Raw genomic sequence first — 15,000 nt, forward strand, 5'->3', positions numbered from 1 at the left:
TCCTCTTTTGCTTCATCAAGTCTCTACACTCAGCTCTTTCAAGTCTGGCCTTAAAACCCACCTCTTCCCAAAATAGCCTCCCTTCCCTGCCTCTTCCTTGTCTTCAGTTTCTCCAGTTTTAGAGTTATGCATGCGTGTGAATGACTGGTGCGAAAGTGCTTTGATTTGTCTATGCACAAGATTCAGCGCTATATAAATACCGTTATCATCATAATTATTAGTTAGCACCTGGACTGATGACCGGGAGGATGCTGGTTCAAATCCCATCTTAGGTGGGTTTTTCCACTCTACCCAGAGCTATTGGGAATACAAGAACAACACAGTCAGACCATGCACTTCACAGATGTGTCTTTGGGAGTGCTGCAAACATTTGCTGACCAACACCACAGGTGTCTGTATCTCTCAGCCTGACTGACACTGGGATATATTATGGGAGCACAGTATTGTCAGGTAGTGCCCAAACCTAAATGGACCATCATAGCAGCATCCTCATCACCCACTTCATCAGCATCATCAAAATATAGAAAATATAATGTCCCATGTTTTGAGGCATCCTAAAAAAAAACAAAAAAAACCCCAATGACACTAATAACACAAGAAATGCCAGTTCAGGTCAGATTATTTATCAATGAGGGTGAACAACAAGCTGCTTCTTTTCTTCTTCTGCGTTCACTCGTATGCACACGAGTGGGCTTTTACATGTATGACCGTTTTTACCCCGCCATGTAGGCAGCCATACTCCGTTTTCGGGAGTGTGCATGCTGGGTATGTTCTTGTTTCCATAACCCACCAAACGCTGACATGGATTACAGGATCTTTAACGTGCGTATTTGATCTTCTGCTTGCATATACACACGAAGGGGGTTCAGGCACTGGCAGGTCTGCACATATGTTGACCTGGGAGATCGGAAAAATCTCCACCCTTTACCCACCAGGCGCCGTCACCGTGATTCGAACCCGGGACCCTCAGATTGACAGTCCAACGCTTTAACCATTCGGCTATTGCGCCCATCGTGAACAACAAGCAAGTACGTTCTTTTCTACATCCAGGCCTCACCCAAAAGAGAGACGAAAGCAGAAGAAGCAAACTGTACAACTTGAGGATAAAAAAGAACCAAACACAATGAAAACACGTTTCACTGTAATCAAACCCACTGCACCCCGATTCTTCCATCCTCTGCTACCGCCCCACCCACAACAGAGAAACAGTAAACATACACGACAGCAAATGAAATGAAAAGCAAGGGAACACCTCAGCCTGAACACAAAGAGAAACATGCAATCAGAGTCAACCCTACCACACACACACACACACACACAAACATACATACACACACACACACGCACTCTCTCACACACACACACACACATGCAGACTACAATAATATGATAATAAACTGCCTGGTGTTGTCCTTTTTTCTTATGTTTTTTACTTGCCTCCCCTCGTCTATAACCACTTATTCATTGTGAAGGGCCATTAAACAAAAGAATGAACGCAGACACACCCACACACACACAAGACACACCCACACACACACACTAGACACACCCACACACACACTAGACACACCCACACACACCCACTAGACACACCCACACACACACACTAGACACACCCACACACACTAGACACACACCCACACACACACCCACACACACACACTAGACACACACCCCCCCCATCCCCACCCCCACACCACACACAGCGCCCCCTGTCAGACCTGCAGAAAGTGCAGACGACGCTGCACCAGACGTCCCAGAGCCAGTGACTCCTTCAGGCGCCAGTCCTCGTCCCCGTCCGCCTGCCTCAGCTGTAGAAAGTCCTCCGTCATCACCCTGACACACACACACATGCCAACCCTTGTCAAGTGTTTGTAGGAACAATCAGCAAATTTGATAGGAACACTCGGACACCAAGCCACATCAGCAAATGTACATTTTGTCTACCAAGGCATATAAATACTTGGGCCTACCAGCTACACAGTGCAACTGCTACGATTAACTCACTCAGTACGGCCAGTCCCCTCTTCTCCTCTACACAGACCCCTTGGATGTCCAGTGGGTGTCTGAATGACCCAACCTTTAGCTTCCGTCGTCAGAATTGTGGTATTCTTTGTCAACATTCACGTCTTCAGTATAAGAGCGTCCCGCTTGCAATATTTTGATGATGGTAATTGGGCTGAAACGCTGTTAACGTCATCTCTTTCACCGTTCGTATGGAGAGAGTTAAGCTGATTGGTCCACTCACACTGTTTTAATGTAAAAACACACACGATTAGCTGAGCATCATCATGTGAGACCAAGGTTAGTAGTGACTGCCCTGGCCTCGTGATAGGTCCCGAGTGTCTGGGTAATGTCACGACAGGAAAGCATGTGACCTTGCTATGTAGTCAAAAATGAACTCGGAACAAACTGCGATCGAGCGTAACAAAATACAGCGAAATCTCAACAGTTTGCGTTTCTGAACAAAGCACCACTTAAACATTCTCCATCTGAAAGTGCACACTACCAGTGACAACACCCACACTAGACCACTGAACCCCTTGAAAATAAGGTTTAGGCCAGAAAAAATATTTGCCGTCATCATCTCTTAGGAAATCTGACCAGATCTGCTTAGCATGGCAGTCATACAGTATGCCCTTGGTTACTTAACCCGTTCAACCCCGGGGAGTCTACAGCCTCGCCAGGCTTCCAGGAACAACACAGAAAATATACGGTCTTTCTTCCAAATTACCTGCGGACACATCTGGAATTACTGTAGAAATTTGTTCCCTATCTCTGGGGTTCCTGCATATGTAGGAATGTGAAAGCCATTTTAATTAGATGAATTTTGATGCAGGAGCTTTGTTAGGATGAAGGGCTCAATTAGTTGATTAAGGAATCGGTTGATAATTAGGGAGGAGGAACAAACATAAATTAGTTAATTAAGGAATTAGTTGACAAATAGGGAGGAGGAACAAGATAATTAAGGAATCGGTTGATAATTAGGGAGGAGGAACAAGTTAATTAAGGAATCAGTTGACAAATAGGGAGGAGGAACAAGTTAAAGAATTGGTTGATAATTAGGGAGGAGGAACAAGTTAATTAAAGAATCAGTTGATAATTAGGGAGGAGGAACAAGTTAATTAAGGAATTGGTTGATAATTAGGGAGGAGGAACAAGTTAATTAAGGAATCAGTTGATAATCAGAGAGGAGGAACAAGTTAATTAAGGAATCGGTTGATAATTAGGAAGGAGGAACAAGTTAATTAAGGAATCAGTTGACAAATACGGAGGAGGAACAAGTTAAAGAATCGGATGATAATTAGGGAGGAGGAACAAGTTAATTAAGGAATCGGTTGATAATTAGGGAGGAGGAACAAGTTAATTAAGGAATCGGTTGATAATTAGGGAGGAAGAACAAGTTAATTAAGGAATCGGTTGATAATTAGGGAGGAGGAACAAGTTAAAGAATAGGTTGATAATTACGGAGGAGGAACAAGTTAATTAAAGAATCGGTTGATAATTAGACAGGAGGAACAAGTTAATTAAGGAACCGGCTGATAATTAGACCGGAGGAACAGACATGAATTAGTTAAAGAATCGGTTGATAATTAGGGATGAGGAACAAGCAGAATCTTCCATCTTCCGGCAATGCAACATGTCAAGTTTTTCATTTCATTTGTAGTTGTCATATTCAGCATGATTCAGTCAGTGTGAAACAAAAACAAAAAACATTTTTGATGTGTGACTTCAGTTCTGCAGGATGCTTAACAGCACACATTGGTAAATGATTATGTCAGTTCTGTTTTGTTTTATGAAACTATATTTGATGTTATCTATCTATTCATATTATACCTGCATTCTTGATGTATTCTTGGTGTTATCTGTGTATTTTTTATGTTATCGGTGCTTTTTGTTCATTAAAAAATACCCAGCCACCACCACCAACAAAGAACAACGCCCCACTGCCATATGTACTCCTTGAATAAACCACCACCACCAACAAAGAACAACACCCCACTGCCATATGTACTCCTGGAATAAACCACCACCACCAACAAAGAACAACACCCCACTGCCATATGTACTCCTGGAATAAACCACCACCACCAACAAAGAACAACACCCCACTGCCATATGTACTCCTGGAATAAACCACCACCACCAACAAAGAACAACACCCCACTGCTATATGTACTCCTGGAATAAACCACCACCACCAACAAAGAACAACACCACACTGCTATATGTACTCCTGGAATAAACCACCACCAACAAAGAACAACACCCCACTGTCATATGTACTCCTGGAATAAACCACCACCACCACCAACAAAGAACAACACCCCACTGCCATATGTACTCCTGGAATAAACCACCACCAACAACAAAGAACAACACCCCACTGCCATTTGTACTCCTGGAATAAACCACCACCAACAACAAAGAACAACACCCCACTGCCATATGTACACCTGGAATAAACCACCACCAACAAAGAACAACACCCCACTGCCATATGTACTCCTGGAATAAACCACCACCACCAACAAAGAACAACACCCCACTGCTATATGTACTCCTGGAATAAACCACCACCACCAACAAAGAACAACACCCCACTGCCATATGTACTCCTGGAATAAACCAAACATCCACATGTCAGCGCTCTTTCCATTTTCTTCACCCAGAAGTTTGGAACAAACTGCTCTTCTAAGTATGTCACATGCAACCGCGTTTGACATAAGTATGTGAGTGTACGAGTGTGAGTGAGTGTGTATGTGTGTGTGTATATATCTGTATCAGTGTGTGTGTGTGTGTGTGTGTGTGTGTGTGTGTGTGTGTGTGTGTGCAAGTAAGTATGTATACACATGTATGTGAATGTGTGTGAGTGCATGTGTGCATGCATGCATGCATGAGCGCGCGCGCGTGTGTGTGTGTGTGTGTGTGTGTAGGTGTGTGTGCATGCGTACGTGCATAAATGTGTGCGTGTGCATGTACGTGTGTGTGTGCAACAGAGAAAATGACAGCAGAAAAAATACACACAAACACAGCAAACAACAACAACAACAAAAGAAAGCCAAGAAAACCAAATCGCTTTACGTCTGGTATCCTTTGAGGTCGGCCTGCATGTTCCTGACGATGGCGCCCACAGTGCGGTTCCCAGCCGCCTTCTCCAGCTCCTTCAGCTTGGCGTTGAGGTAGTACCACAGCTCTGTGGCCGTGTTCTCCACCTTCCGCCGTGCTTTCTCCCCACCCAGGGTCAGCCGGCTGCTGGGAGCTGTGCCCGATTCGTCTGAAACAGAGGTGTTTGCTGCAAGTCAAGGACTGGTCAACGTCGTTTTCTTTGGCTGTGTAGCACTGAAACTGAAACTGTGTAGCATCTCTCTTTGGATCAGAGTCTGAGCTTTAAACATTTTACAAACACAGAGTCATTCCCTGTGCCAAGCGTCCTGTTTCAGAGTGCCAGAATGTGTGCACACGCATGTGTGCAGGTGTGCATGTGTTTGAACTTTGTGTGTGTGTGTGTGTGTGTGTGCTCACACCCATGCACACACGTGTGCATGCATGCTAGTGTTTGAACATGTCTGAATACTGGGATCCTGTTCCCTGTATATTAAGGACTGTCTGGAACACTGTGTTAGTTCCAGCTGCAAAGGCATAAGTTATGGTTATGGTTCACAGCGCCAGAGAGAGTGTGTGTGTGGGAGGGGGCAGTGGGGTTAAAGGGGGGAAGGAGCTGGGTGTGTGTGTATGTGTGTATGTATACATGTGTGTGTGTGTGTGTGTGTGTGTGTAGGAGGAGTTGTGTGTGTGTGTGTGCATGTGAGTGTGAGTGTATGTGTTGTATGTGTATATGAGTATGTATGTATATGTTGTGTGTATGTATATGTGTGTACGTGTATGTGTGCATGTGTTGGATGCATGTGTGTGAGTGAGTCCCTGCATGCACACACATGTGCAATGTGTGGACGTATTTTAAGTAAGTGTGTGTGTGCACCTGGGTATTTCACAGATGTGATTATATGTCCATGTTTGGTCCCTATTTACTCCATGTGTGGTTCTACTGGGTGCTAGGTCCCCTGTCACCCTCAGATGTACCCCCCTACCCAGCAGATGTTTGCCGGACAGTTTCTCCAGGTCCTCTGTGGCTTTCTGCAGACGGCTGTGCAGCTTCTGGATTATCTCCCTTTGATCGCCCGTGCCCTGTAGCTCCCTGCACACACACACACACACACACACACACATGCATTACAGTGTCACAACTATCACCTGGTGATGACCAACAAAGGCTTCACACACACACACACACACACACACACACACACACACTGCATTACAGTGTCACAAATATCACCTGGTGATGACCAACAAAGGCTTCACACACACACACACACACACATACACACACAGGCAACACACAAACACACACGTAGACAATAAACACACACATATGCACACATACACACACACACACACACACACACACACATCACATACACACTCATACACAAACACACACAGACACACCCAGATAACACACACACACACACATTCTCTCTCTCTCTCTCTCCTATTTTTCTTCTTTTTTCTTTCTTTTTTTTTCTTCTTTTTAATTTTTATTTATTTATTATCTTTTTTTTAAATTATTATTTTCAATGATGGCTTGATGTAAAAAAAAAAGCAAGTGTTGCTTATTCAATTTACCATCATGAAATAAAATTTTGACTTGACTTCACACACACACACACACACACACACACACAGAGGACGCTGCTGCAATCAATGGGGTTTCTGATGAAGCAGACACCATACCACTGCCCTTCACTGATGCTATCACTCAACGAGCACCCGCTCTATCTGGCACTGAGCGGTGACTGAACTTGCTGACCTCTTTCCTCCCTTATCATCCCCGTCCCACCACCTCCAGACAAACACTGACCTGGCTGTGCCGCCCGAGACAGACAGACAGACATCAAGGGACATCACCCCAGCCAACAGGACTTGCCGGCACAGCAACAATAATCGCCACTGGCTTTTCAGAAAGATAAAGCGGCCAGAATTGTAAAAAAAAGCCTTTGAAACATAATACCAAGAATGCTGGGAAAGGGGTGAGGGTGGAGGGGGTGTCAGCTTAGAGAGTGTAAGCTGTCACAAAATATAACTTCAAGGGAAGAGCAAGAGCCACGTTCACTTTCTGTTTAACCCCTTAACTGCTGCTGACTAGCATGCTCCTCAGTGTAATGCTGTCACAAGTGCTGAAATAAGGCCAGGTTTCCAGGTCAGGATGTCACCGTTCGTTATCCAGGCCTCTTCCTCTTGGGACTGTACATACACAACCCTTTACAGTCAGTCAACCAAACACTCAAGCACAAATTTGTGCACACACAAACACACACACACACACAATCATCACAGACTATACACACTCATCATACGCATCACATGAAAATGCCTAAATACCGCAATACCCTATCACACAATGCTAAACAAGAGAGGCAAGGCCTTCAAGACTCACTTGTGATAAATTAAATCCCCTTGCATTAATTACAGAGTCCCTTTTTTACTATATGCACCAAAACGTTTGCAAAATAAATAAAAATTCCATGCTTAGCAAAAAAAGTTCCTGTTTGAACAAAAAAAGGATAATAATGACTGCTCTTGTTGTTGTGTCAGAATATGAGATCAAAGTGCCAAGTTTAGAGAATACAAAAAATATAAATATAACAGTAAATGCAGTTTGCATATAATTAGGCTTCTTTTTTTCATTTTTTTGTGCCCATCCCAGAGGTGCAATATTGTTTTAAACAAGATGACTGGAAAGAACTGAATTTTTCCTATTTTTATGCCTAATTTGGTGTCAACTGACAAAAGTATTTGCAGAGAAAATGTCAATGTTAAAGTTTACCACGGACACACAGACACACACACACAGAGACAACCGAACACCGGGTTAAAACATAGACTCACTCTGTTTACACAAGTGAGTCAAAAAAAAAACCCCACTATCGATATCACATCCCACAAAAAGCACACCACCATCACCGCATCACCAGACCGACCGACCTGAGCTCCGAGGCCAAGGTCTGCAGCTCCATGTTCTGCGAGTGCAGCAGGTCCAGCTCCTCCAGGGCCCGGTGCAGCTGTCGCTCCACACGGGACGAGGGGCCCTCCCCCCCTGACCCCATCAGGTTGGACGACATGTACATCATCAGCACCAGCCATGTCAACAGCAGCCCTGTGATCACCTGCCAACTCTTCATCTTCACCCTGCACACAGCCACGCACACTGCAGCCCTCAGCCACCGTACCTGGTCATAATGATGATATTTATAATATCAATAATAATAATACTAATAATGTATATTTATATTGCACCCTTTCTCTCTAAGAGCTCGGGGCATTTTATATGAAAGAAAAAATAACAAATCATGAATTATGATTATCCAACAAAGCATAAGATAAACGGCCACAATAAATATACGATAAACAGCCACAATAAACATAAGATAATGGCAACAATAAACCACAAGGGAAACAGCCACAATAAACATACGATAAACAGCCACAATAAACATAAGTGGGGGGTGGGGGGGGGGGGGGGGGGGGCGGACGGGGGTGCTTTCTTCCTGATCGCAAAGCGTTCCTTCGCTGTTTTGTTTTGTTTGTTTTAGACAGCAAATTGTTGCATATGCATTCTGCGTCTGTGTTTGTGTCTGGGTGTTTGTGTGTGTGTGTGTGCGTTTGCAAGTTTGCGTATGTTTTTACTCAGAAAGCAGCTTTCAGACAGGTCTGCACAGGTCGGCAGCCTGCTGTGCTAATGACTCTGTTTTTGTGCAGCACTTGGAGCTGGTCTCTGACCGAGGATAGGCCCTACGTTAAGTATCCATGTCATCAACTTCTAAATATCTTTCTCTTCACTACAAAATAATGTAAGTGTTCTTCTTCTTCTTCTTCTGCATTCACTCGTATGCACACGAGTGGGCTTTTACGTGTATGACCGTTTTTACCCCGCCATGTAGGCAGCCATACTCCATTTTCGGGGGTGTGCATGCTGGGTATGTTCTTGTTTTCATAACAAACCGAAGGTTGACACAGATTATAGGATCTTTAACATGCGTATTTGATCTTCTGCTTGCATATACACACGAAGGGGGTTCAGGCACTGGCAGGTCTGCACATATGTTGACCTGGGAGATCGTAAAAATCTCCACCCTTTACCCACCAGGCGCCGTCACCGTGATTCGAACCCGGGACCCTCAGATTGACAGTCCAACACTTTAACCACTCGGCTACTGCGCCCGTCATGTAAGTGTTCATTTTTGTATTTTGTCGTGTTGTTTTATTCCATCTATGTGGTTGTTTTGTTTCGTTGGGTGGCACTGTCACACCTCTCCATCACAGCACTGCGTTCCGCAGTGTGCACTCTTTCCCTGCACTGCTTTGTTCCAGACCTCCCATTTCAAAAACAATGACAAAGAAAACAATGCATCCTGCAAAAAAGAGTTTCAGTTTTTCTTCTTCTTCTTCAATTTTCTATGAATAAAACAGGTTGGGTTTAGACATACAGGCTGGCCCCCTGTGTCTGTCTCTGCCACACACACACACACACACACACACACATGCACGCACATGCACGCATACACATGTACGCAAAAATGCTGGCACGCACGCTCGCACGCATACACATGTACACAAAAATGCTGGCATGCATGCACGCACACATGTATACACACATGCAAGAATGCACACACACACACACACACACACACACACATGCACGCACGCACACAAAAAGACACACACACACACATACACATGCACGAGCGTGCGTGCGTGTGCGTGTGCACATGCATACACACAGTATACACAATCACACGCACGCACGCACACGCCTCATGCGGAAAACGCAGAGGAAGGAAGGCAGGAGGGGGAGGCTGTGGAATCTCATGGTATTATACTGAATGCAAATGATAACCATTTCATGACACAGATTAAAATGCGTTCAGGCGCACGTGTACACATGGATACACGCGCACACACACAAGCATGTACACATACACGCACAGGCCCCACTCGCCATATCCACACACATGCACATCACACACACACACACATTATTGAACACAATGGAGGGTTTATTGATCCGGTTAAGAGAAAGAGGGGGACAGACAGACAGGCAGAGACAAAGAGACAAAGAAAGAGAGAGAGAGAGAGACAGAGAGAGAGACAGACAGATGGAGAGACAGACAGAGAGAGCCAGAGAGTGAATAACTGTCATGAAGTAACTTTGCCTTCAGTTGAAACTGTTTACGAGCTGTCCAGTGCTGACGTTGGTTTGTTTTGCGCAGCGACAGTCAGGTATCCAGACAGAGGTGGGTGGCTGCTTCACAGTACCATCACACACACTGCACTGCCATTTGGCAAACAAAGACTGTTTGTGCACATAATAATATCTCGACTGTTGACCGCCGTTCTTTCTCTGTCTCTGGACCTTGCAATTGGAATGAACTTCCTCTTTTGCTTCGTCAAGTCTCCACACTCAGCTCTTTCAAGTCTGGCCTTAAAACCCACCTCTTCCCAAAATAGCCTCCCTTCCCTGCCTCTTCCTTGTCTTTAGTTTCTCCAGTTTTAGAGTTATGCATGCGTGAGAATGACTGGTGCGAAAGCGCTTAGATTTGTCTATGTACAAGATTCAGCGCTATATAAGTACCATTATTATTATTATTATTTGTATTTGTATTTCTTTTTATCACAACAGATTTCTCTGTGTGAAATTCAGGCTGCTCTCCCCAGGGAGGGCACGTCGCTACACTACAGCGTCACCCCCTTTTTTTTTTTTTCCTTTTTTTTGGTTGTATTTTTTCCTGCATGCAGTTTTATTTGTTTTTCATATTGAAGTGGATTTTTCTACAGAATTTTGCCAGGAACAACACTTTTGTTGCCATGGGATCTCGGTTTATCATCTCATCTGAATGACTAGCGTCCAGACCACCACTCAAGGTCTAGTGGAAGGGGAGAAAATATTGGCGGCTGAACCGTGATTCGAACCAGCGCACTCTGATTCTCTCGTTTCCTAAACGGACGCGTTACCTCTAGGCCATCACTCCACTATCAAACAACAACAACAGCAACAACAATAATAATAATAACAATCTTGTTGTCATCATCATCATCATCATCATGGTACTAATACAGCGCAAACACCCCCAAACAGTGGGGCTCCAAATGCCTTCCATGAAAAACACTACACATTCACTGTGGCATACAACAGCATCAAAACATACGAGAGCAAAAATATTTCTATATGACACAACAATAATACAGACTGCAAGAATAAATCATAAAAAGACAGAAGAAATATCAATTGCCTTACACACACACACACACACATACACGCACGCACACACACACACACACATGCACGCACGCACGCACATACTCGTGCATGCACACCATGTGATAATGGCACAATGACTGCACTGCACTGCCCAGAGGGCCGCAAGACTGTCGCCAAGTGAAAGTCAACCAAGTCCACCAAATCCAAGACCACCCCACCCCAAACCCCACCACCCCACACCACCCCACGCACCGCACCTCCCCACACCACACACCGCACCACCACACCACACACCCCACCACCCCACACCACCGCACCACCACACACCACACACCCCACCATCCCACACCACACCACACACCACACCACACCACACCACACACCACACCACAGCATGCCACACCACACCCCACGACACCACGCCACACCACACGCCACACCACACCACACACCACAGCACGCCACGCCACACCACACCACGCCACGCCACGCCACACCACACGCCACGCCACGCCACACACCGCACCACCCCACACCACACCACCCGACACCACAGCACACCCCACAGCACACCCCACCACCCCACACTACAGCACACCACCCCACAGCACAGCACACCACCCCACACCATTGGGGTCCACAGCTGTTAGCACACACACGTCACTTTGTGAGACCTGCTTTTTTCCCCTCTTTATTACTGAACTGCCAGACTGTCGTCATATGACAGAGAGATGACGGGCGCAATAGCCTGGTGGGTAAAAGGGTGGAGATTTTTACGATCTCCCAGGTCAACATATGTGCAGACCTGCTAGTGCCTGAACCCCCTTCGTGTGTAAATGCAAGCAGAAGATCAAATACGCACGTTAAAGATCCTGTAATCCATGTCAGCGTTCGGTGGGTTATGGAAACAAGAACATACCCAGCATGCACACACCCGAAAACGGAGTATGGCTGCCTACATGGCAGGGTAAAAACGGTCATACACGTAAAAGCCCACTCGTGTGCATACGAGTGAACGCAGAAGAAGAAGAAGACAGAGAGAGAAGGGGGGGGGGGGGGAGAAAAGGGAAGGGAGAGAGGGGGAAGGAGAGATGAAAGGAGAGTGAGGGGAGGAGAGACGGGGAGTGAGAGAGAGGGAGCAGAGGGAGTGATGAAGGGAGGGAGAGACAAGGGGCAGAGGGAGTGATGAAGGGAGGGAGAGAGGGGGGGGGAGAGAGAGGGAGGGAGAGGGGGGCAGAGGGAGAGATGGGAGGGAGAGAGAGGGGAGTGAGAGAGGGGGAGTGAGAAAAGGAGTGGAAGAAAGAGGGGGAAGGGGGGACAGAGAGAGGTGGGGAAAAGATGGGGAGAGGGAGTGAGGGGAGAGTGACAGAGAGAACTCAGAATTCAACTCAAAACGTTTTTTATTCAAGGATTATGATTTTTGGCATATTCTGTTCTTCCATGGATGTGAGACATGGACACTGATGGCAGAAACAGAAAGAAGAATCCAAGCATTCGAAACCAAGTGCTTGGGGAGACCACTACACATCTCCTACAAGGAGCACAAGACCAGTGACTATATGCGGAACCTGGTCAGCAACCTTGCTGGGCCCCAAGAACCACTGCTGGCGACTGTCAAACGACGGAAGATGGCATGGTTTGGTCATGTCATACGACATAACACCCTCTCCAAAACCATCCTGCAAGGGACTGTAGAGGGAGGGCGCAGACTGGGGCGGCAGAGAAAGAGCTGGTCCGACAACGTCAAGGAATGGACCAAATTGACGATGCCAGATCTCATCACGACAGCCGCCAACAGAACGGCGTGGCGAGCTATGACATCTTCCTCATGTCCCCCCCAACGACCCCAGCGGTCAAGGGAATGAGTGAGTGAGTGAGTTCTTCCATCTGTCCTTGCTAACCTACATCAGTCACAACAGAGTATATATATCAACGACAGACAGACAGACAGACAGAGAGAGAGCAAACAAATATGATGAAAATGCTTCCCATGATTTTTCCCCCACGTGCACAAAACATTGTTCTGTTCCTGTCCATAAGCGCCTTCGGCAAAAATCAATACGTTAAAAAACTCATCTCTTACTGCTTAACCTGCTATATGAGCGCGCGCGCGCACGCGTGGGTGTATGTGAGAGAGAGAGAGTGTGTGTGTATGCATGTGTGTGTAGCGTGTGTGTGTGTGTGTGTGGGGGGGGTGGAGTTCGTTCGAGTGCGTGTATGTGTGTGTGTGTGTATGCGCGCGCACGCGCGCGTGTTTCTTTTGAAAGCAGCTAGACGTCAGTGGACGACGTCACGTCCACAAAACAATGGAAGCATGAAGACACGGTGTGTGTGTACATGACTGAACTCTCTCCGCCTTTGTCTCTGCTGCTGGCCTTTTCTTCTTCCTTCCTTCCTTCCTTCTTCCTCCCTTCCTTCCTTCCGTAAAGTGATCACAGTCAATACCTGACTATTCTATCACTGAATAAAAGGGGGTCTGCGGAAGATACATTTAGGTCTACATAGGTTTCTTTAAAAAAAAAAAAAAAGAAAAAAAGGTATATTCTGGTGTTTATATCCTGGAGACCATCGACACAAAGGTGTCGACTGAGCTGGCCTCCACAGCTCTCTGGGGCAAGGCGTTCCAATCCCGGATGGTACGTGGGAGGAAACCAGCCTGCCTATATCGAGTTGTGCAGAAGATATGCTCCAGCTGCTCAGTGGCAGTGCGTCGCTGCCGTCAGTGGTGGTGGTGATACCAGTTTTTCTTTCAGTGAATCCATGCTTACATAATTATGCTTGATTTTATACAGCATGGTCAGTCTGGCTGTTTGGCGGCGTTGTTGCAGGGAGGACCATCCAAGGTCTTGTGACATTGCTGATACACTTGAGGTGTTCCGGTAGCGTCTGCACAATCTGGCTGCTCGTCTCCGGACTGCCTCGAGGAGATCAATGTCTTGTTGGTAGGGATCCCAGACTGATGATGAATATTCCAGGATGGGGTGGACGCTAGTTCCCTGGTGGTCTGGGAACTAATTTTCAGGTTCCTCCTCAGAAAGCCTACGGTCTTGTCTGCTTTGGAGCAGATGTTGTCAATGTGCTTTCTCCAGCTCAGGTCTTTCTTTATCGTGACTCCTAGATACTGAATGGAGTCTACCCTCTGTAGTGGTTGTCCGTGGAGCGATATTGATGCTCTTTTGGGTTCCTGCTTTTTGTCACGATCAAGATGTTGCATTTGCCAGGATGGAAAACCATGTCCCAGCTCTTCTCCCACTCAGCGAGTTTGTTGAGGTCTTGTTGTAGCTGGGCTTGGTCCTGGGGTGCTGCTATTACTCTTCTCAACTCGTTAATGAATTATAGCACTGCACTTAGCCTGTCCACAACATTACACCATCGTCTCCCTCCCTCTCCCCATATATATTATGGATACTTAGGGAGGGGGGGGGGGGGTCACTTGAGTACGAGAGGTCCTGGGGCCGTGTTGCACGAGGCGTTCTGTGCAGTGCCAGGTTTGCTTAGAGTAAAGGATATTCCACAACATACGGAATTCAGCGTGGAGTTGGGAACATTCCTTTACGATAAGCAAAGTGAGTGCCGCTTAGTCGCTCATGCAACCCACCCCTGTCCCTTTGTTCTTTCTGCTCTTCGCTGTCCCCAAAAGCCAAGCGAAGGACTCTAACGGTTCACCAGCCCTGTAG

At 46.3% G+C, this 15,000-nt stretch overlaps 1 protein-coding gene across 5 annotated transcripts in view; it reads right to left on the reverse strand.

Annotated features, from left to right (window-relative positions):
• LOC143281598 (alpha-(1,6)-fucosyltransferase-like) overlaps positions 1-15,000 on the reverse strand; it is an 86,013-nt gene that overhangs the window by 9,151 nt on the left and 61,862 nt on the right. For all 5 annotated transcript variants that reach the window (XM_076586842.1, XM_076586839.1, XM_076586838.1 and 2 more), the window contains 4 exons: positions 8,050-8,253; positions 6,093-6,199; positions 5,086-5,278; positions 1,722-1,836 (listed from right to left, as the gene is read on the reverse strand). In XM_076586842.1, the coding sequence (XP_076442957.1) occupies positions 1,722-1,836; positions 5,086-5,278; positions 6,093-6,199; positions 8,050-8,253 (619 nt within the window). The remainder of the gene's footprint in view (positions 1-1,721; positions 1,837-5,085; positions 5,279-6,092; positions 6,200-8,049; positions 8,254-15,000) is intronic.

The sequence above is a fragment of the Babylonia areolata genome, chromosome 4, assembly GCF_041734735.1.
Source record: "Babylonia areolata isolate BAREFJ2019XMU chromosome 4, ASM4173473v1, whole genome shotgun sequence".
Lineage (NCBI taxonomy): Eukaryota > Metazoa > Mollusca > Gastropoda > Neogastropoda > Buccinidae > Babylonia > Babylonia areolata.